This window comes from Aythya ferina (genome assembly GCF_964211825.1).
Source record: "Aythya ferina genome assembly, chromosome: 30".
Taxonomy (NCBI): domain Eukaryota; kingdom Metazoa; phylum Chordata; class Aves; order Anseriformes; family Anatidae; genus Aythya; species Aythya ferina.
This window is the reverse complement of record NC_140327.1, coordinates 989,573-1,011,668: the sequence shown is the minus strand read 5'-3', so window position 1 is coordinate 1,011,668 and position 22,096 is coordinate 989,573. Positions and strand designations below refer to the sequence as shown.

General features: G+C 56.4%; 3 protein-coding genes across 8 annotated transcripts in view; 1 reads left to right on the top strand and 2 right to left on the bottom strand.

The window, feature by feature from the left end:
* Positions 1-7,769, bottom strand: part of LOC311425253 (butyrophilin subfamily 1 member A1-like) — a 35,806-nt gene extending 28,037 nt beyond the window's left edge. The window contains exons 1-3 of one of the 2 annotated variants that reach the window (XM_084500903.1): positions 7,563-7,769; positions 6,808-7,155; positions 6,320-6,454 (exon numbers count right to left, since the gene is read on the bottom strand). In XM_084500903.1, coding sequence (XP_084357029.1) covers positions 6,320-6,454; positions 6,808-7,155; positions 7,563-7,662 — 583 coding nt within the window. In that variant the 5' untranslated portion in view covers positions 7,663-7,769. Of the gene's footprint in view, positions 1-678; positions 1,365-6,319; positions 6,455-6,807; positions 7,156-7,562 lie in introns of those variants that run through there. The other variant, XM_084500906.1, reaches the window with a different exon arrangement.
* Positions 1-22,096, bottom strand: part of LOC311425252 (butyrophilin subfamily 1 member A1-like) — a 36,386-nt gene that overhangs the window by 4,562 nt on the left and 9,728 nt on the right. Inside the window, exons 2-15 of one of the 4 annotated variants that reach the window (XM_084500899.1) lie at positions 16,616-16,963; positions 15,713-15,994; positions 15,479-15,583; positions 14,637-14,657; positions 14,501-14,521; positions 14,383-14,403; positions 14,253-14,273; positions 14,010-14,030; positions 13,473-13,493; positions 13,343-13,363; positions 12,877-12,897; positions 12,749-12,769; positions 12,561-12,593; positions 11,318-12,383 (exon numbers count right to left, since the gene is read on the bottom strand). The exons of the other annotated variants lie outside the window; for them this stretch is intronic. Of the exons in view, the coding sequence (XP_084357025.1) occupies positions 11,794-12,383; positions 12,561-12,593; positions 12,749-12,769; positions 12,877-12,897; positions 13,343-13,363; positions 13,473-13,493; positions 14,010-14,030; positions 14,253-14,273; positions 14,383-14,403; positions 14,501-14,521; positions 14,637-14,657; positions 15,479-15,583; positions 15,713-15,994; positions 16,616-16,963 (1,547 nt within the window). The 3' untranslated portion in view covers positions 11,318-11,793. Of the gene's footprint in view, positions 1-11,317; positions 12,384-12,560; positions 12,594-12,748; positions 12,770-12,876; positions 12,898-13,342; positions 13,364-13,472; positions 13,494-14,009; positions 14,031-14,252; positions 14,274-14,382; positions 14,404-14,500; positions 14,522-14,636; positions 14,658-15,478; positions 15,584-15,712; positions 15,995-16,615; positions 16,964-22,096 lie in introns of those variants that run through there. 4 annotated transcript variants of the gene reach the window in all.
* LOC311425257 (HLA class II histocompatibility antigen, DM beta chain-like) lies at positions 205-21,879 on the top strand. Of its 2 annotated transcripts, none has more exons than XM_084500916.1 (7): positions 205-310; positions 1,903-1,998; positions 3,162-3,238; positions 4,103-4,387; positions 4,470-4,589; positions 4,665-4,700; positions 4,783-4,892. In XM_084500916.1, exons 1-7 carry the CDS (start codon positions 288-290, stop codon positions 4,791-4,793), a joined length of 648 nt encoding a protein of 215 aa, XP_084357042.1. In that variant the 5' UTR covers positions 205-287; the 3' UTR covers positions 4,794-4,892. The 2 variants fall into 2 exon arrangements, with proteins under 2 accessions (XP_084357042.1, XP_084357041.1); XM_084500915.1 differs by lacking the exons at positions 205-310; positions 1,903-1,998; positions 3,162-3,238; ... (2 more) ...; positions 4,665-4,700; positions 4,783-4,892 and adding exons at positions 7,162-7,185; positions 8,443-8,538; positions 20,222-20,298; ... (2 more) ...; positions 21,655-21,690; positions 21,773-21,879.

The window sequence follows — 22,096 nt, the reverse complement described above, 5'->3', positions numbered from 1 at the left end:
AGTTCTCAAAACATAAGAAAGGATAAATTAAAGGGTTAAAAAAAAAGAAAAATTGTACATATACGGTATAGAGGAGCGTTGAGTAGCTTGTGAACCTGTAGTACTCAGCTAATGAGGAAACAGGGGAGGTGATCAGGCGTTGGGAATTAGGGAATAAAACGTTATGAATTGTTTACTAAAATGCTCTCTTGATTGACAGGACGCCTGCCATTGAAATCACAAATAAAATATCTTCACAGAAGATCCAGTCTGAAGAAAATTATTTGAGATGTTTCTGACACTGGGCAATGGAGAAGGGCACACGGAGGCGGTGAGATTTTGTCATCATAAATTTAGGGGCAGTGAGTGACAAAGGGTGTGAGTTGGTGCGTGCTGCGTCCCGTGAGTCCCATGGGATATGACAGGGGAAACAGAGGAGTGAGAGAGGGAGGATGTGCAGGAGAAGGAGGTGTGCTGGGAGTGGGAGCCCTCTCTGCAGCAATCGGGCGGGTGAAGGAGACACAGAAAGGGCAAGCAAGGCAGCAGCCATATTGTGTGAAAGAACCAAAGGGAAAGTGAAACCCAGCATGGGCGAGCTGTATTTCGGGTCCCCCCTTTCCCACAGCCGCTCTCCTGTACCGCAGCAGCAAGTCTGCATGCACAGGGGGGAGAGCCCCCAGCAGCCCCACAGGATCCTACCTGAGCCCAGCTGGAGGAGAAGCAGAGTGATGAGGGAAGTCAGGAGGCCCCTGGCATGGCCGGTGAAGCTGGCGTGGCTGCAGCCCCAGGGGAGCCCCATCGGAGATAGAGGTTCCCCAGGGGGCAGGTGGCCCCCCAGGTGTTTTTTTCCAAGCCAAGATAGATCTCCCTCACGGCACCCATCAGAGCTGCAGAAAGTACAAGGCTCCGCCCAACTTTCCCAACCTTTGCCCAGTTCCTGGCTGCAATAACCCTCCTGGAGCAGCTCTGCCCCCTAGGGCAACGTCTGGGGAGCTCTGCAGGGCTGGCACCACCATCCCATTGCAGCTGGGTGCCCAGTCCACTGCCTTTAGCAAGCACAAGTTCCTTGTCCCCAGCAGGGGCCTCTCCAGACCTCCAGGGAAAGGCAGTGGCTAAGCTTGTTCATCTCCATGCATGCAAGGAGGAATCAAACTGTGAGCAATGGGAAAATGTGTAGAGATGGCAGTGAAGAGCTGAGCAGAATCGGAGGCTGTAGGGAACAAGGCACAGCTGGGTGCCGAGCCCAGAGCTGCCACCCTTTGCCCAGGGTGCTGAAGGCAAAGTGCCAGTGCCTCTCCCGGCTCCAGTAAAGCAGCCGTGGCATAAGGTATGCTCAGATGGGCAGGGACATTCTTCTAGAGCTTAGGTGGATAAGGAAAGTTTCTGTTTGCTGGAAGGGAAGTCAGGCAGTATGGAAGGACTACAGAGGTACTGTTTGCCTTTGTAGGGAGAAAATTAATATGGCCAATGCTCAATTTGAGTTGAATCTGGACAGTACTGTGAAGGGAAATAAAATGCTTTTATTTTATTTTATTTTATTTTATTTTATTTTATTTTATTTTATTTTATTTTATTTTATTTTATTTTATTTTATTTTATTTTATTTTATTTAAACTCTCTTAAAAGTGAAAGTAGGATGAGAGAAGGCATTGGTCTGTTACTTGATGGGGATGGTTCAACAGGGTCATCGACTTCACAGAGATGTTTAATGCTTTCTTTGCCTTTAAGACTGATGCTGGGCTGTGGGACTCCAGGTGCCCTGAGCTGGAGGACAGTGACTGCAGGAACGATAAAGTCTCAACAAACCCTGAATTTGTGTGGGATTTGCTGCTCCAGATGAATGCATACAAGACTATAGGGCCTGATGGGATTCATCCCAGAGTACAAAGAGAACTGGCTGAAGGCATACATCTTCCCCTCAAGGCCCTTTACCATCTCTGTGGCCCTTCTCTGGACACTCTCCAATAGTTTCATGTCCTTCTTGTACTGTGGTGCCCAGAACTGCACAGAGTCCTCGAGGTAAGGCTGCACAGCACAGAGTAGAGTGGGACAATCATTTCCCTTGACTGACTAGCAATGCCGTGCTCGATGCGCCCCAGGATATGGTTGGCCCTCCTGGCTGCTAGTGCACACTGCTGGCTGATGTTCATCTTGCTGTCAACCACAACCCCCAGATCCCTCTCTGCAGGGCTGCTCTCCAGTGTCTCATCCCCCAGTCTGCACGTGTAGACAGGGTTGCCCCATCCTAGGTGCAGGACCTGGCACTTGCCTTTGTTAAACTTCATGCAGTTGGAGATTGCCCAGCTCTCCAGTTTGTCCAGATCTCCCTGCAAGGGCTTTCCACCCTCAGCCGAGTCAACAACTCCTCCCATGGGATGCCGTTCTTCCCAAACTGATCCTACATGGGCTTCCCACAGGCAGCAGCTCTCCAACAACTGCCCCAGTATGGGTCTGTAGTATGAGGTACATCTGTCAGGAGCAAACTGTTCCAATCTGGGTCCCCCACGGGTGACAGCTCCCCCCAGATCTTCTGATCCTGCGGGGGCTCCTCTCCACGGGCTGCGGCTCTGGCCTGGGGCCTGATCCTGCGGGGGCTCCTCCATGGGATGCGGTGTGGAGGTCTGTTCCACCTGTACTCCTGCTCCATCCACTAACTGCCCCGGTCTCCTAACGTCCCGTTTGATAGCCTTCAGGCTTCTCTCTTCAATGTCATCACTGCCAGCCTGGACTATCAAAAGAAGATAGCAGACCTGAGGTGTGGAGTCGACTTCCTCACCGTAGGCATCCTCCTGGCTACACTTTCTACCTCTTCCTCAGCTCCCAGTCCCTCAAGCTCCAGGGCCTCAAACCTGTTGTGGAAGTGCACCTGGGAAGGTGGGGCTTGTACGGGGTGGCATCGCCCGTGATGTCAAGCAGGGACCTGTCTCCATTCCTCCTCAACTCCTAGGTCTCCTTCCTCTGCCCGACAGCGACAGGGGAGGGAGTCCACCCCCATTAAGCTTGTCTCACCCCGGTACCTCTCCTTCAGGCCCCGCAAAGAGTTGCCCCACCACTCTATCTCCCGCTCATACTCCCTGATAGCCCTCAACCTCTCCACCTCCTCCTTGAGTTCTGCCACCACGCGGATCAGGTCATCCACCTGCTCGCACCTCACGCACACACAGTCTCTCTGCCTCCCGCAGATGGCAGCAAGAGGCTCAGACGCTCCCTGCATCCAGAGACCTGAACTGGTGCATTTTTGAGCGGGCAGTCAGTCTGGGTGTGTACAGACTTGCTAGAGAGAGCACTGTGCCTGGTGGAGACCATTGCAGCCTAGCTAGCGGTAGACTGCCGTTAGAGGAGTTGTTCGTATGGGCGGGGGGGAGCGCTCTGCCCTCCCTGCCCACCCTGCCTGCGTTAACTGCCGTGCCACTCCCTTCTGATGCACCATGCCCTGTTTGCCCTCCCGGATCACTGTGTTCCTTGTTGCTGCGCTCCCCAGGGGCAGCTTTTGAACTGCCATGGAGAGGGCCCTGCTGACTCTGCCTACGAGTCGTCTGCCTATGTCGTGAGGGCTGCCGGGTCCTGGTGGCACCCTCAAGTGGGCTCGATGCCAGAAAAAAATAGCCCTGCCTGTGGCATCCCCTGCTCTGCTGCAGAAAGAGTCTGCCCTGGAGCTGATCGCCTCGGAAAGATTTTGCACCAGGCACTGTATGGGGATGTTGCCCAGGGGTGTTGTAGAGCATGTTGCAAGGAGATGTTGAACTGGGCATTGCATGGGGGTGTTGCAGAGCACACTGTGTGAGGATGTCGCAGGGGGATGTTGCACGGAGCACTGCACAGGGCATTGCATTGCCCTTTACAAGGGGATGTTGCACAGAGCAATGCCTACTGCAGGGTGTGCTACAGTGGCGTTACACAGGCTGTCTTGTGAGCATTGCATGGGGATGTTGCACGTGACATCGCATGGGACAATGCCTAGAGCTTGCACAGGGTGTTGCATGGGGAGCTGGCATGGGGAAGTTGCGAGGAGCTTTGCACAGGCCTTGCACGGGAGCATTGCACGGAACATTGCGTGGAGATGTTGCACAGGGCAGGGAAACGGGCTCGCCCACCACTGACCCCATCCCCATCCCTGCTCCAGCGCAGCCCCAAGTCCGCATCATCCCCGCGGAGATGGGGAACGCCCGTGTGCCTGTCTGCCTCAGCTGCCACATCTGGGGCTTCTACCCCCCCGAGGTGACCGTCATCTGGCTGCATAACGGGGACATCGTGGAGCCCGATGACTACAACCCCATCTCCGCCATCCCCAACGGCGACTGGACCTACCAGACGCAGGTGTCCCTGCTGGTGGCCCCGGTGGCAGGCGACACCTACACGTGCTCGGTGCAGCACGTCAGCCTGCAGGAGCCTCTCCTGGAGGACTGGAGTGAGTGGAGAGGCGCAGGACCGCAGCCGGAGGCCGGCGGTCTTGACTCCTTGCTGCCACTCACGCAGCCGTGTCCCCACAGGTCCCGGACTGATGCCGGAGGTGACGATACTGGTGGCGGTGGCCACCGTGCTGATGGTGCTGGGACTTGGCTTCTTCCTCGCCGGTGTCTACCGCTTCAGGGCCAGGCCTCCCTCCCTGGGTGAGTTCCACGGAGAGTCGGGGCCCTGGACAAGGGTGACAAGGACTCTGCTCACGCCTCTTCTCCCCCCTGCAGGTTACACTCCCCTCCCTGGAGACAACTACCCTGCAGGTAACAGTGACCCCATCCCGAATCCCCATTGCTGAGGGGCAAATCACCCCATCTCTCACCCTGTGTGTCCCCCCTTCCCCAGGCAGCATCTGAGGACCCACGGACGGACACCTCCTGGCATCGGTGGCTCCCGGTTGGCCCCATCTCAGACGCGATGCCACGGTGCAGACAATAAAGATGCTCCACAAGCCCCGCTGGTGTCTCTGCAGTGTTCTGGGCACAGGGCAGAGGCTCACACACCCCTACAGTGTCTCACCAAGAGGAGTGGGTGTGTGGGAGCCATGGCATGGAACCCCAAAGGGCCAAGTGTGCCCTGGGGTGCCTCAGGCACGGCACTGCTGGCCGGCCGAGGGAAGGGATTGTCCCGCTCTGCTCGGCCTGCTGCGGCCTCGCCTCGAGCACTGTGTGCAGCTGTGGGCACCGCAGCAGACGAAGAGCGTGAAACTGTGCGAGAGCCTCCAAGGGAGGGCTATGAGGACGGCGAAGGCTCTGCAGGGCAAGGCGTGTGAGGAGACGGTCTGCTGCAAGACGCCTTCCCAGGCAGCAAGGCCTCAGGACACAAAGCACCCAAGAAATCCACTGCCAGACTCCATCTTCCTGTGAAAAACTTTATTTGACACAGTCCTGCTGCTGCATCTTGCATAGATGTGCTCCAGAGGAGGGAACACAGAGCCCCCACAGGCTGCTCATGCTCAGCACCAGGCACAGAGCAAGGATCAACCCCAAACTAGGAGGCAAAGGTGGCCTGCAGTGGCCGTCAGCACACAGTGTCCACATCCCTTGCCCTGGGGTCTGCAAGCAGTGCAAGCAGAGGGGAGAGGAGCGTGGAGAGCTGCTGCAGCCCTTGTGCTGCCCGCTGGGGCTCAGAGGCAGGGTGAGAGCCGTAGGTGTCAGCAGGGCTTTTGCCCCAGCACAGGAGCCACGTGCAGGGCAGAGCCCAGGGGCTGTAAGGGGCCTGGTCCCTGCTTGCAGCATCCCAGCCCTCCTCCAGCAGCAGGGAGGAACCCGGGGCAGCCCTGGCCCCACTGCCCCTCATTCCTCTTCTGCTCCTGCTGGACTAAGGAGAGGTGATGCAGGAGTGTCTGGAGAAGGGCTGGAGCCCCACAGGGCTGGGGCTGAGTTCTGGGGTGTGCTGTCCCTCAGGCACAGCTGAATTCCCTGAGTCCATAGCCAGAACCAGGGTCGGATGCTCGCCCCATTGAAGGAGGCTGCTGTGAAAGTGAAATCTGGACCCCATTGTCAGCGTTGATGAAAGACACCTGCTGCTGGGTACAGTTCAGACAGACCCAGATCCTCGTGGGGACAGGGGACAGGAACAAGGGAGTGGGAGGAGATGTGAGAGACGAAAGCAGCCCCTCATAGTAATGCACAGCCCAGATCCCTCCTTCAGGGCTCCTGTTGATCCACTTCTTTCTCTCCACAGAAGCCCTGGCCACCCCCACGGCCCACCAAGAATACTTGAGCGACTCCCCCTCAACCTCCACCAACCAGCAGTGCCTCCCCTCTCTGAACTTTTCACGGCACAGCACTCAGAACCAACGTGTGTCTGGTTGTGCCAGACACAACCCTGACCAGTCACGGTCCAAGGAGCTCTTTGACTGTATGCTCCACGCACTCACCCTCAGCCCAAAACCACACCAGCTGTTGCAGGACCCAGAGAGCAGAGCTGCACAAAGCCAGTGTCCCCAAACCACACAGAAAACCCAGGTAACGTGTTCCAGGACCTTCAGACAGCATCTCTGCACCAAGCCATTCTGGTTCAAGAAGCCCCAAGACATACAGACATAGTCACAGGTCTCTCCCAGCACAGAAAGCAAAAGTAAAGCAGACGTCTGCCTGCTCAGAGGACTCTGCGACTCTCCCTGTGTGCTGTTTGGTCCCATTGCTGACACAGCTGAAGGTGCTGCTCAGCAGCCTGTGCCCAGTGCCCTCACAATATTATGATTTCTTTCTTCAAAGACACCAGCGAAAACTGACAAAAGTCTCCAGGGAGCTCTCTCCCCAAACATTACCTCCACATCCATGGGCATGCCTCATGCTGTGAAACAGCTGAAACATTCAAAGGACACGTAAACTCTGCCCTGGCAGCACCACCCCAGCCACTAACCTGACACCTCCAGATCCACCATGGCTTCGTCATAAGCATGACCATCTCCCACAGTGCAGACGTACTGGCCATCATCAGAGGGTCTCAGCCCCGTGATTCGCAAGTCCAGCCTTCCAGCAGAGAGACCATCTCTGACCAACTCTGTCCTCCCGGCATATGCCCCCATCTGCTCCCCGTACAGGTCCTTTCCGTTGCGGTAGTGGTGCACTGTCTCAGAGAACTTGCCCCGGCTCCACCTGACCTCCAAGGTGCGAGCATTGCGTTGAGGGGACAAGTAGCAGGGCAGCACGACATCCTGCCCCACGGTGGCAGTGAGAGAGTGTCCTGGTCCCACCACTGTGAGCTGGGCTGGGCAATGGAGAAGGGCACAGAGAGGAGGTGAGATTTTGCCATTGTAAATTTAGGGTCAGTGAGTGACAAAGGGCGAGCTGTGCGTGAGTTGGTGCGTGCTGTGTCCCCCGTGTCCCATGGGAAACCACCGGGGAAACAGGAGAGGGAGAGGGAGGACGTGCAGGAGAAGGAGGTGTGCTGGGAGTGGGAGCCCTCTCTGCAGAATTCGGGCAGGTGAAGGAGACACAGAAAGGGCACTCAAGGCAGCACCCGTATTGTGTGAAAGAATCAAAAATAAAGGAAAATTAATGGGGGCTGAGGTATGGGCTCGGGTCCCCACTGCCCCACAGCTGCTCCCCTGTCCTGCAGCAGCAAGTCTGCCACGTCCAGGGGGGAGAGCCTCCAGAAGCCCCACGGGATCCTACCTGTGCCCAGGCGGAGGAGGAGCAGAGTGATGAGGGAAGTCAGGAGGCCCCTGGCATGGCCGGTGAAGCTGGGGTGGCCACTGCCCCAGGGGAGCCCCATCGGAGAGAGAGATCCCTTAGGGGGTAGGTGCCCCCCAGGTGTTTTTCTCCAAGCCAAGATAGATGTCCCTCATGGCACCCTGCAGAGCTGCAGAAAGCACAAGGGTACGCCCAACTTTCCCAACCTTTGCCCAGTTCCTGGCTGCAATAACCCTCCTGGAGCAACTCTGCCCCTAGGGCAACGTTTGGGGAGCTCTGCAGGGCTGGCACCACCATCCCATCACAGCTGGGTGCACAGTCCACTGCCTTTAGCCATCATGAGGGGCCTGTCCCCAGCAGGGGCCTCTCCAGACCTCCAGGGAAAGCCAGTGGCTAAGGTCGTTCATCTCCATGCATGCAAGGAGGAATCAAACTGTGAGCAATGGGAAAATGTGGAGAGATGGCAGTGAAGAGCTGAGCAGGATCGGAGGCTGCAGGGAATGGGGCATGGCTAGGTGTCGAGCCCAGAGCTGCCACCTTTGCCCAGGGTGCTGAAGGCAAAGTGCCAGCCCTGCTCCCGGCTCCAGTAAAGCAGCCGTGGCAGAATGTTTGCTCAGATGGGCGGCGACCTTCTTCTAGAACTGTTTAATGCTTTCTTTGCCTTTAAGACTGATGCTGGGCTGTGGGACCCCCGGTACCCTGAGCTGGAGAACAGTGACTGCAGGAACGATATAGTCCCAACAACCCCAAATTTGTGTGGGATTTGCTGCTCCAGATGGATACATACGAGACTATAGGGCCTGATGGGATTCATCCCAGAGTACTAAGAGAACTGGCTGAAGGCATACATCTTCCCCTCAAGGCCCTTCACCATCTCTGTGGCTCTTCTCTGGACACTCTCCAATAGTTTCACGTCCTTCTTGTACTGTGGTGCCCAGAACTGCACAGAGTCCTCGAGGTGAGGCTGCACCAGCGCCGAGTAGAGCGGGACAATCACTTCCCTCATCTGACTAGTAATGCCATGCTCGATGCATCCCAGGATACGGTTGGCCCTCCTGGCTGCCAGGGCACACTGCTGGCTCATGTTCATCTTGCTGTCAACCACAATCCCCAGATCCCTCTCTGTGGGGCTGCTCTCCAGCATCACATCCCCCAGTCTGTACGTGTAGACAGGGTTGACCCATCCCAGGTGCAGGACCCAGCACTTGCTCTTGATAAACTTTATGCAGTTGGTGATTGCCCAACTCTCCAGTCTATCCAGATCTCTCTGCAAGGTCTTTCCACCTCAACAGAGTCCTCCCATGGGATGCCATCCTTCATGAGCTGATCCTACATTAACTTCCCACAGGCAGCAGCCCTTCAATACCTGCTCCAGTATGGGTCCATATCACAGGATCCTTCAGTCAGGAGCAAACTGTTCCAACCTGGTTCCCCCACAGTCAGCAGTTCCCCTCAGACCCTCTGCTCCTGCGTGGGCTCCTCTCCAGGGGCTGCAGATGTGGCCCACTGCACCTGCTGTAACGGGGGCTCCTCCATGAGCTGCAGCGTGGAGATCTGCTCCATGTGAGACTCATGGGCTGCAGGGGGACAGCCTGCTCCACCAGGGGCCTCTCCACAGGCCGCAGGGGAACTGCTGCTGTGTGCCTGGAGCACCTCCTGCCCTTCTGCTGCACTCACCTTGGGGGCTGCAGGGCTGGTTCTCACTCCTCACTCTCCCAGCTGCTGTTGTGCAGAAGTTTTTTCCACGTTTCTTAACTATGCCCTCACAGAGGCACAAAGAACATTGCTTAGTGGCTCAGCTCTGGGCAGCAACGTGTCCCTTTGGAGCCAGCTGAAATGGGCCCTCATGTAACATGGGGCAGCTTCTGGATTCCCCTCAGAGAGGCCACCCTGCAGCCCCCTGCTACCAAGACCTTGCCATGTAAACCCACTACATCATGAAATCTCTCTAATTTAGTTTTAAGTATACTGAGGAATCTGGAGAGGTCCCGGTGACTGGAAGCTGCCAAACGTTGCCCCGCTTTCCGGAAAGGGCAGCAAATTAGACCCTGGGAATTACAGGCTTGTCAGTCTCACGGTAGTGCCTGGTAAAGTTACAGAGATTGCTCTGGGAGTGAGTGAAAAACACCTAAGGGACAATGCGGTCACTGGTCATAGGACACATGGGTTCATGGGGGGAAGCTCATGTTCAACAGACCTCATTTCCTTTTTTTTGGATAAGGTCAGTCTCCCATTTGACTGATGGAGCCAGTTGAAGTGATCTTTTGGATTTCAGTAAAGATTATGACATGGTTTCTGACCGTATCCATCTAGACCAAATGTCCATCGCAGAGCCAGAGAAATGCACAATACGATGGGTGAACAATTGGCTGAGGGGTCAGGCTCTGAGGGTTCTGGTAAATGGGGAGATATCAGGCTGGTGGCCAGTCATGAGTGGGGCTGTGCAGGGCTCCATTTTGGGGCCAGGTCTCATCAGTGGTCGCATTAATGGCCTGGATGCAGGATGGGAAGGAAACCTGCGTGAGTTTGTGGCTGACACTGAACTGAGAGGGGCTGCTGACTCCATCAAAGGTGAAGAGGCCTTGCAGAGGGATCTGGCCAAAGGGGAGAGCTGGGCAGCCACCGCCTGCGGGAAATTTAACAAAAGCAAGTGCCGGCCCTGTCCCTGGGCAGGAGCAGCCCTGGCTGTATGGACAGTGTGGGGGGCAAGAGGCTGGAGAGCAGCCCCCAGAACAAGACCTGGGGCGTTGTGGCCAATGGCAAGTTGGATGTGAGCCAGCAGCAGGCCCTGGCAGCCCAAAGGGCCAAGTGTACCCTGGGGTGCCTCAGGCACGGCACTGCTGGCCGGCCGAGGGAAGGGATCGTCCCGCTCTGCTCGGCCTGCTGCAGCCTCGTTGCAAGCACTGCGTGCAGCTGTGGGCACCGCAGCAGACGAAGGGCGTGAAACTGTGCAAGAGCCTCCAAGGGAGGGCTACGAGGACGGCGAAGGCTCTGCAGGGCAAGGCGTGTGAGGAGCGGCTGAAGGCGCTTGGCTTGTTGAGCCCATAGCAGAGGAGACACAGGGGAGGCCTTGTGGTGGCCCACGGCTTCCTGATGAGGGGAGCGGAGGGGCAGGCGCTGGTCTCTGCTCTCTGGGGCCAGTGACAGAGCCAGAGAAAATGGCATGGAGCTGCTTCAGGGGAGGCTCAGGCCAGCTGTTCAGAAACTATTTATTTCCTGAGAGGGTGCTCAGGCACTGGAACAGGCTCCCAAGGGACGTAGCCATGTCCCTGAGCCTGCTGCAGCTGAAGCAGTGTTTGCAGAAGGCTGTTTGAGAGAGGGTCTGATTTTTGGGTTGGCCATTGTGGAGTCTTGAGATTGACTCGATGGTCCCATTGGGTCCCTACCAACTCAGACTATTCTGTCATTCTGTGATCTTGGGCTTTAGGCTGAGGAGACCTGCTCTGTCTGCTTGAAGGACTTCCAAGAGATGCCCCAGTGTGGGGACAGCCTCTGCAGAGCCTGTGTGACGGGAGGCTGCAAGCCCTTTGGGTGCCCCCCTGGGCAGCACAATGACCCAGATGGGACAAGGGGGTCCCAGGCTCCAGCTGGGGAAATGGGAGCAGCTGGAATTTAAATTGCTCCTGGCTCTGACTCCCAGGACCAACACCAAGGAGAGGTCTGCTGCAAGACGCCTTCCCAGGCAGCAAAGCCTCAGGACACAAAGCAACCAAGAAATGCCACTGCCAGACTCCATCTTCCTGTACAAAACTTTATTTGACACAGTCCTGCTGCTGCTGGGCCTTGATGTGCTCCAGAGGAGGGAACACAGAGCCCCCACAGGCTGCTCATGCTCAGCACCAGTCACAGAGAACAGATAAACACCAAACTAGGAGGCAAAGGTAGACTGCAATGGCCGTCAGCATATGGTGACCACATCCCTTGCCTTGGGGTCTGCAAGCAGTGCAAGCAGAGGGGAGAGGAGCGTGGAGAGCTGCTGCAGCCCCTGTGCTGCCCGCTGGGGCTCAGAGGCAGGGTGAGAGCCGTGGGTGCCAGCAGGGCTTGTGCCCCAGCACAGGAGCCACGTGCAGGGCAGAGCCCAGGGGCTGCAAGGGGCCTGGCCCCTGCTTGCAGCATCCCAGCCCTCCTCCAGCAGCAGGGAGGAACACGGGGCAGCCCCTGTCCCCACTGCCCCTCATTCCTGTGTTGTTCCTGCACGACCAACAAGAGGTGTTCAAGGAGTATCTGGAGAAGGGCAGGAGGTCCCCAGGGCTGGGGACAGGGTCTGGGTGGTGCTGTCCCTCAGGCACAGCTGAATTCCCCGTTTCCGCATCATGAACCAGGGGCGGATGCTCTCCCCATTGAAGGAGGCTGCTGTGAAAGTGAAGATCTGGACCCCATTGTCAGCATTGATAAAAGACACCTGCTGCTGGGTACAGTCCAGACAGACCCAGATCCTCGTGGGGACAGGGGACAGGGGCAAGTCAGTGGGAGGAGATGTGAGAGACTTGAGATGTTCATAATAGTACTCCACAGCCCAGATCCCTGCTGTAGGGCTCATGATGATCTTCCCCTTCCTCTCCACAGAAGCCCTGGCCACCCCCATAGCCCACCAAGAATACTTTAGCTGCTCTCCCTCCACCTCCACCAACCAGCAGTGCCTCCCCTCTCTGAACTCCTCACGGCCCAGCACGCATAAACTCTCATAAAATCTCTCTGGTGTGTCAGGAACCTGAGGTGGTATGTCTTCCCATCTCACACTGCTGTTGTCCTGAGACACAACAAGCATGGGATGAGCCGTGTGTGGATCCAGGGTCACCTTCACTGCAGGGACAGAAGGAGCCAGGCCATCAGGGGCAGAGCTCAGCCCTGGGCAGGCTTTCCCCAGCTCGGGGCTAGGAGCTGCCCCACGGGGCAGGAGATGGGGCACCTCTGGGCTCCTGAACATGCCCCAGCAAGGGCAGGAGAAGCACCTCAGAGGGCAACCCAGTGCACACCTACCTCTATTTTGAGGCAGCAGACACCTTCTCCATGCTGTAAGGAGAGGGGAGAGCTGGTCACAGCCCATGGCTGGTGCCCAGTGGGTGTGGGCAGGGTGAGGGGCCAGCCCTGGGCTGCTCTGTCCCAGCTGCCCACCCTCCCCTGCACATTGTCTTAGCACCCTGGGGCCCAAGCTCTGTGACACTCACCCAGCTCTGCAGCTTGTTCCGCTGGAAAAGGAAGAGAAAAGCAAGGCATGATGAGAGGGGAGTTGCTCAGCCCATGGCTGCTGCCATGGAAAGGTACCAACTCTTTGGGTTTATTAAGGTAGTCTTACCCATACTTGCATCTTTTCTCACTGGAAAAGAAAAGCAAAAGCAATACATGATCAGAGAGAAGTGCTTCAAATTCCATGACTAATTCCATGGCTAGACCCCAAAATTCTTTGACCTGGAGAATGGGCACAGAAAGTCTTGCTCTCGGACTGGGAGGGACCAGACTAACAGGGAGCAAGACCCAGCTTTGAGCAAGGCTTGTGCACGTGGACCAGTAAGGACAGACACTTGTGCAGCTCTCTGCACCGTGCCACCAAAACGCAAGTGGAAGTGAATAGGGACGGGTGGAGGACGTCCCTGTCCAGAAGCGTCAGTGCAGAGAGGGGCAGCCCCACAGCTCGCACGTGGGTGCAGAGTGGTGGGTGTGGGCAGGATGAGGGTCCAGCCCTGGGCTGCTCTAACCCAGCTGCCCACCCTCCTCTGAACCTCGTCTTGGAGATGTTAGAGTCCAAGCTCTGTGACACTCACCCAGCTCTGCAGCTTGTTCCGCTGGAAAAGGAAGAGAAAAGCAAGGCATGATGAGATTGGGGAGTTGCCCAGCCCATGGCTGCTGCCATGGAAAGGTGCCAACTCTTTGGGTTTATTAAGGCAGTCTTACCGATCACTGCGTCTTTTCTCACTGGAAAAGGAAAGCAAAAGCAATGCATGATCACAGAGGAGCGCTTCAAATTCCATGACTAATTCCATGGCTAGACCCCAAAGTTCTTTGCCCTGGTGAATGGGCACAGACAGTCTTGCTCTCGGACTGGGAGGGACCAGACTAACAGGGAGCAAGACCCAGCTTTGAGCAAGGCTTGTGCACGTGGAGCATTAAGGACAGACACTTGTGCAGCTCTCTGCACCGTGCCACCAAAACATAAGCGGAAGTGCATGGGGACAGTTGGACGACGTCCCTGTCCCAGAAGTGTCAGTACAGAGCAGGGCAGCCCCTCAGCTCGCTCCCCGTCCCCACCTTGATCCCCATTCTTTTCAGCCATCCCAGCTGTGTCCCGTGCCCAGGGCAGCCCCAGCCCCAGCACTCCCCGCTCCCCTGTCAGGGTGACGGGCCAGCTCTGGGCTTCTCTGTCCCAGCTGCCAACCCTTCCCTGCACATCTCCTTGGTGTTACCCTGGGGCGCAAGCATGGGGACACTCACCCAGCTCTGCAGCTTGTTCCTCTGAAAAGGAAAGAAAGTAATGCATGATCAGAGGGGAGTGTTGCTCAGCCCATGGTAGATCATGAACGCATCCCATGACTGGCAAAATACTGCCTTGTTCCGAGGTGAGACCAAGAAAATTGTCATTGTGGCCCAGCTTTGTTTAATGGTCTTATAGGTGGAACCGTAAAGACAGACACTTGTGCAGCTCTCTGCACCGTGCCCAAGCTCAGGGACACTCACCCACTTTGGCAGCCAGTTCCGCTGGAAAAGAAAGAGAAAAGCAGTGCATGAGGAGGAAGGAGAGATTCTCATCAAATGGCTGCTGCAAAGCAAAGGACGTCGAATCCTTCAGATTAGGTGGGAGACTCACCCAGTCTTGCATCTTTTTCCTCTGGGAAAGAAAAGCATAAGGAATCCATGATCAAAGGGAAAAATGATCATCCCATGTCTGGACCCCAAATTCTTTGGGTTTGGGGATGGACACTCACCGATCTCTGCAGGTAGTTCCTCTGTAAAAGAAAAAGAAAGAGAAAAGTGTTGCATGTTCATAGGGGCAGCTTCTTATCCCATGGCTACTCCTCTGGGAAGACACCAAATGCTTTCTCTTTGGGGAAGGAGACTTACCCAGCCTTGCATCTCTGTTCACTGGAAAAGGAAAACAAAAGCATGAGTGATCAGAGGTTACAGTTTTTCATCTCAGGGCTGATCCCATTTGAAGACCACAAAGGGTTTAAAGTGGGAAATGACAAACTTCCACCCAGACTGGGGGGGACCAGTCTAACGGGGAGCAAGACTAAGCTTTGAGCAAGGCTTGAGCACGTGGAGCTGTAAGGACAGACACTTGTGCAGCTCTCTGCACCGTGCCACCAAAACATAAGCGGAAGTGAATGGGGACAGTTGGAGGACGTCCCTGTTCCAGAAGTGTCAGTGCAGAGTGGGGCAGCCCCTCAGCTCGCTCCCCATTTCCACCTTGATCCCCATTCCTTTCAGCCATCCCGGACCTGTCCCTTGTCCCGTGCCCAGGGCAGCCCCAGCACTCCCCACTCCCTCCCCAGGCTCCAGCTGCTCCTCCAGCACCCCCGAGCCACCAGCACAAAAGCCCCCAGAGCCCACCCAGACCAGGCCCTCCCGCACAGACACCACTTCCCCAGGGACTGCAAGGACTCACCCAGCTCTCGGCTCTGTGCCGCTGAAAAGCAAAGGCGGAGGAAGAGGTGGTGAGCAGAGCAGCTTGGTTGCTGGGTGGGAACATGTGGAGGGGGGCTGCGCCTTGCCACCAGCCCCACGCTGCAGCCATGCTCCCTGGCCTCCCACCCAAGACGATCCTAAGGCCTTTGGCATCCCCAGGAGAACATTCCCTTCCTCCTCCTACGCACCTCCCTGGGCCAGGGCTCAGCCCTGCTCCAGACCCAGGGGGGTCCCTGCAGAACACCTCCCTCCGCTCCGTCCCTGCGCTGCCAGCTTACCTTGCTTTTGAAAGAGATAAACACCGAGGCCAATGGACACAGCCAAAAGCACGAGGACCAGAGCCAGAGCCACCATCCAGGGCTGGGCGTTGTGGAAGAAGGGAGCTGAGAAAAGGCACCAGGAAAAGGGCTGCGTTTATATGCCTGCAGATGGAAAAGCAAGACCCAGACTTCTCCTGGGTCAGGACAAGTGCAGGGGCCAGAAACACCTCACTCTGGCTGTGCCATTTGTACCTGCGATGTGCAGGGATGATTCCCGCTCCTGGTGGAGGCGGCTGCTCCTGACCACGCAGGACAAGGGCCCCTCCACGCTCCCGGTCACGATGACGGTGCCTTTGATTTCAAAGAGCCCCTCCTGGTCCTGGGAATGTGTCTGGGAGACCGAGGGCAGGTTCTGCCCACGAGCATCCCTCCACAGCAGCTGTGGCAGCGGGTACCAGCCGGCCGATCGACACAGCACCCGGACTCCTCCGGCCTCGTAGCCCCCCAGGGAGAGGTGGGGGTCAGCGCCTGTGGCTGGAGGAAGAGCGTGTGGCTGGGGCTTGACTTGGGGAGGGATTCATTTCAAGGCAAAGACCCCATCTGCTCCCATGCCAAATACAGCCCAACCCAGCAACAGGCACAGGGGCTCAGGGACCAGGAACTCCCCGCATTCACTCTCACCACCCTGCTGGGTGCCAGATCCAGGGAGCAGGGCTGCACAAAGGAAGTGTCCCCAAATCATGCAGAAAACACAGGTTCTGAGCTCCAGCACTTCTAGGCAGAGTCTCTGCACCAAGTCGTGCTGGGTCAAGAAGCCCCGACACTTCCAGGCAACGTGTCAGGTCTCCCCCAGCACAGAAAGCAAAAGTAAAGCAGACGTCTGCCTGCTCAGAGGACTCTGCGGCTCTCCCTGTGTGCTGTTTGGTCCCATTGCTGACACAGCTGAAGGTGCTGCTCAGCAGCCTGTGCCCAGTGCCCTCACAGTATTATGATTCTTGTCTTCAAGGACACCAGTGAAAACTGACAAAAGTCTCCAGGAAGCTCTCTCCCCAAACATTACCTCCGCATCCATGGGCATGCTCCATGCTGTGAAACAGCTGGAACATTCATAGGACACATAAACTCTGCCCTGGCAGCATCCCCCCAGCCACTAACCTGACACCTCCAGCTCCACAATGGCTTCCTTATAAGCATGAGCATCTTCCACAGTGCAGACGTACAGGCCATCATCAGAGGGTCTCAGCCCTGTGATTCTCAAGTCCAGGATTCCAGCAGAGAGACCATCTCTGACCAACTCTGTCCTCCCGGCATATGTCCCCATCTGCTCCCCATACAGGTCCTCTCCATTGCGGTAGTGGTGCACTGTCTCAGAGATATGGTCCCGGATCCACCTGACCTCCAAGGTGCGAGCATCACGTTGAGGGGACAAGTGGCAGGGCAGCACGACATCCTGCCTCACGGTGGCAGTGACAGCGTGTCCTGGTCCCTCCACTCTGAGCTGGGCTGGTGTGAGAAACAATGTTGTGTTTTTGCAGCAAAGAATTATTTTTCTGTATTCCAAGGTAATTTTGTAGTCAGAATAAAGAGAAATGCTAGGTAGATAAGTGGACCGTAGAAGGCCTCACTGTTCCAAAATAAAGTAGAAGCTTGAGAAAAACAGGATGATCAGTGTGAGAACCGGAAAACAAAGATCACAAGTTCTCAAAACATAAGAAAGGAAAAATTAAAAGGTTGGAAAAAAATCTACATATACGGTATAGAGGAGCGTCGAGTAGCTTGTGAACCTGTAGTACTCAGCCAATGAGGAAAAAGGGGAGGTGATCAGGTGTCAGGTAATAGGGAATAAAAGGTTAGGATTTTGCTCTCCTGATTGACAGGATGCCTGCCATTGCAATCACAAAAAAAATAGCTTCAGAGAAGATTCTGTCTGAAGAAAATTATTTGAGATGTTTCTCACACTGGGCAATGGAGAAGGGCACAGAGAGGAGGTAAGATTTTGGCATCGTAAATTTAGGGGCAGTGAGTGACAAAGGGCATGAGTTGTTGCGTGAGTTGTTGCGTGCTGTGTCCCCTGGGTGCCATGGGAAACCACCGAGGAAACAGGAGAGGGAGAGGGAGAACGTGCAGGAGAAGGAGGTGTGCTGGGAGTGGGAGCCCTCTCTGCAGAATTCGGGTGGGGGAAGGAGACACAGAAAGGGCAGGCAAGGCAGTGCCTGTGTTGTCTGAAAGAACAAAAGTGAAAGTGAAACCCAGCACGGGCGAGCTGTAGGCTCGGGTCCCCCCTTTCCCACAACCGCTCCCCTGCCCCGCAGCAGCATGTCTGCATTCACAGGGGGGAGAGCCCCAAGCATCCCTGCAGGATCCTACCTGAGCCCAGCTGGAGGAGGAGCAGAGTGATGAGGGAAGTCAGAAGGCCCCTGGCATGGCCATTGAGGCTGGGGCAGCCACAGCCCCAGGGGAGCCCCATCGGAGAGAGAGGTTTCCCAGGGGGCAGATGGCCCCTGCAGGTCTTCTTCTCCAAGGGAACCCCACCAAAAGAGAGAGGTCCCTCACAGCACCCAGCCATGCTGCAGGAAGCACAGGGCTACGCCCAACTTCCCAAGCCTTTTCCTACATCCTGGCTGCAATAATCGTCTAGGAGGAGCTCTGGCCCTGGAGCAGTGGGGACAAGTGTCTGGGGAGTTCTGCATGCCTGGCACTGAAATGCGGAAGATGCTAAAACTGATCTGAATTAATATTTAGCTACATATATGGTAAAATATCCTGATTATTGGGGATGTAGGTGAGAACCTAAAAATATCCTGATTGTTGGGAATGGAGATGAGAACCTAATGAGAAGCAGATGTAAAAAGTAAGATATCGCTCAAGGGCAACGGATGAGGGAAGGACAAACAAGTTGTTAGGGAAGGATGAACAACTTGTTGGCAGGAAGCAAGGCAAAGATAAGCAAAAAACTCCTCAATACTGTCCAAGAGAAGGTCAAAGTCCAGAAAGGTAAAAAGTTTGACCTCCTCTTCCTCTTTGCCTTCATCCTGAAAGACCCCTGCCCACGACCACCAAGCTACATTGCACAGATGCAACCTGGAGGAGCTAAGGGAGGGGTGTATGGAAATGAGCACTTGGAAGAGGTCCGCCTTTTCGGAGATGTTGTGGTTTAACCCATTCGGCAGCTAAACACGACACAGCTGTTCCCTCACTCTCCACCCTCCTTCTCTGGGATCATGGAGAGAACGGTGAAGAGAAGCCGTGGGTTGAGATAAAAGCAGTTTATTAAGACAGGAAAATAATAATAACAACAACAATAATAATAATAGTACTACAACTAACAGTGTGTACGAAGCAAGTGATGCACAATGCTCACCACCCACTGATCGATGCCCAGCCTAACCCCGAGCATTCTGCTCCCACCCCCCAACCCCAGCTAGCCACCCCTATATATTGTTTCGCAAGATCCCAAATAATACAGAATAACCATTTGGCCAGTTGGAGTCAGCCTTACTGGGTCTGTCCCCTCTCAGCTCCTGCTGCACCCCTAGTCTGCCCATTGCCAGGACAGAGAGAGAAGCTGAGATGTCCTTGGCTTGGTGTAAGCACTGCTCTGCAACAATTAAAACATCAGCATGTTATCAGCACCCCAGGATACAGTTGGGCCTCCTGGCTGCTAGTGCACACTGCTGGCTCATGTTCAGCTTGCTGTCAACCACAACCCCCAGATCCCTCTCTGCAGGGCTGCTCTCCAGTGTCTCATCCCCCAGTCTGTCCATATAGCCAGGGTTGCCCCATCCCAGGTGCAGGACCCAGCACTTGCTCTTGTTAAACTTCATGCAGTTGGAGATTGACCAACTCTCCGATCTGTCCAGATCTCTCTGCAAGAGCTTTCCACCCTCAGGCGAGTCAACAACTCCTCCCAAGGGATGCCGTCCTTCCCAAACTGATCCTACATGTGCTTCCCACAGGCAGCAGCTCTCTAACAACTGCCCCAGTATGGGTCTGTAGTATAGGGTACATCTGTCAGGAGCAAACTCTTCCAGTCTAGGTTGCCCATATATTACAGCTCCCCCCAGACTCCCATCTCCTTTGTGGGCTCCTCTCCACGGGCTGTAGCTGCGGCCTGTGTCCTGCTCCTGCGGGGGCTCTCTATGGGCCGTAGCCTCCTCCAGGCCCCGTCCTCCTGCCCCACTGGTGACTCCTCCATGGGCTGCAGTGTGGAGATCTGTTCCACCTGTACTCCCTCTCCATCCACTAACTGCCCCAGTCCCCTAACATCCCGTTTGATAGCCTTCAGACTTCTCTCTTCAATGTCAGCACTGCCAGCCTGGACTATCAAAAAAAGATAGCAGTCCTGAGGCGTGGAGTCGACTTCCTCACCCTAGGCATCCTCCTGGCTACACTTTCTACCTCTTCATCAGGTACCAGTCTCTCAAGCTCCAGGGCCTCAAACCTGTTTTGGAAGGTGGGGCTTGTATGGGGTGGCATCGCCTGCGATGTCGAGCAGGGACCTGTCTCCATTCCTCCTCAACTCCTACGTCCCCTCCCTCTGCCCAGCAGTGACAGGGGAGGGGGTCAACCCCCATTTGGGGTGTCTCACCCCGGTACCTCTCCTTCAGGACCCGCAGGGAGTTGCCCCACCACTCTATCTCCTGCTCACACTCCCTGATAGCCCTCAACCTCTCCACCTCCTCCTTGAGTTCTGCCACCAGGTGGATCAGGTCATCCACCTGCTCGCACCTCACGCACACACAGTCTCTCTGCCTCCTGCAGATGGCAGCAAGAGGCTCAGATGCTCCCTGCATCCAGAGACCTGAACTGGTGCATTTTTGAGTGGGCAGTCAGTCTGGGTGTGCACAGACTTGCTAGAGAGAGCACTGTGCCTGGTGGAGACCATTGCAGCCTAGCTAGCGGTAGACCGCCGTTAGAGGAGTTGTTCTTATGGGTGGGGGGGAACGCTCTGCCCTCCCTGCTCACCCTGCCTGCGTGAACTGCCTGCCTCTGCCTTCTGATGCGCCATGCCCTGTTTGCCCATCCTGGTCACCACGTTCCTGGTCGCCGTGCTCCCCAGGGGCTGCTTTTGAATGTCCAGGCAGGGGGTGCTGCTGCCTCTGCCTACGCCTTGTTAGCTTCCCTCGTGAGGGCTGCTGGGTCCTGGCGGCTCCGTCAAGTGGGCTTGATGCCAGAAAAAAATAGCCCTGCCTGTGGCATCCCCTGCTCCACTGCAGAAAGAGTCTGCCCTGGTACTGATCACCTCAGCAAGATTTTGCACTGGGCATTGCATGGGGACATTACCCAGGGGTGTTGTATAGCATGTTGCAAGGAGATGTGGCACCAGGCATTGCATGAGGGTGTTGCAGAGCACACTGTGTGAGAACGTCACAGGGGGATGTTGCACGGAGCACTGCACAGCACATTTCATTGCCCTTTGCAAGGCGATGTTGCACAGAGCAATGCCTCTTGCAGGGTGTGGCACAGGGGCGTTGCACAGGGCATCGCATGGGGATGTCACGTGCGACATCGCATGGGACAATGCCTAGAGTTTTGCTCGGGAGCGTTGCATGGAACATTGCATGGGGACCTTGCACAGGGCAGGGAAAAGGGGCTCGACCACCAATGACTCCATCCCCATCCCTGCTCCAGCGCAGCCCCAGGTCCGCATCATCCCCACGGAGACGGGGAACGCCCGTGTGCCCGTCCGCCTCAGCTGCCACTTCTGGGGCTTCTACCGCCCCAAGGTGACCTTCATCTGGCTGCACAACGGGGACATCGTGGAGCCCGACGACTACAACCCCATCTCCGCCATCCCCAACGGCGACTGGAGCTACCAGACGCAGGTGTCCCTGCTGGTGGCCCCGGTGGCAGGCGACACCTACACATGCTCGGTGCAGCACGTCAGCCTGCAGGAGCCTCTCCTGGAGGACTGGAGTGAGTGGAGAGGCGCAGGACCACAGCCGGAGGCCAGCGGTCTTGGCTCTTTGCTGCCACTCACCCGGCCGTGTCCCCACAGGTCCCGGACTGATGCCGGAGGTGATGATACTGGTGGCGGTGGCCACCGTGCTGATGGTGCTGGGACTTGGCTTCTTTCTCGCCGGCGTCTACCGTTTCAGGGCCAGGCCTCCCACCCCGGGTGAGTGTCCGGGGAGAGCCGGGGCCGTGGTCAAGGGTGACAAGGACGCTGCTCACTCCTCTTCTCCCCCATGCAGGTTACACTCCCCTCCCTGGAGACAACTACCCCGCAGGTAATGGTATCCCCATCCCCGTCCCCATCGGCGAGGGGTGAATCACCCCATCTCTCGCCCTGTGTTTCCCCTCCTTCCCCAGGCAGCATCTGAGGACCCCCAGAGGGACACCTCCCGGCACCGGCAGCTGCCGGTTGGCCCCATCTCAGACCCGATGCCGTGGTGCTGACAATAAAGATGTTCCACAAGTCCTGCTGGTGTCTCTGCAGTGTTCTGGGGACAGGGCAGAGAATCACACACTCCTACAGTGTCTCACCAAGAGGAGTGGGTGTGTGGGGGACGTGGCATGGGACCCCAAAGGGCCAAGCATGCCCTGGGGTGCCTCAGGCACGGCACTGCTGGCCGGCCGAGGGAAGGGATGGTCCCGCTCTGCTCGGCCTGCTGTGGCCTCGCATCAAGCACTGCG

Coding starts and splice junctions, on each gene's coding strand:
- LOC311425257 (XM_084500915.1), top strand. CDS start 7,163: ATGGAGAAGGGCACAGAGAGGAG. Junction 20,299..21,091: donor TGAGTGGGCAGTCAGTCTGG/GTGTGCACAGAC, acceptor TCCCTGCTCCAG/CGCAGCCCCAGGTCCGCATC. Junction 21,377..21,458: donor GCCTCTCCTGGAGGACTGGA/GTGAGTGGAGAG, acceptor GTGTCCCCACAG/GTCCCGGACTGATGCCGGAG.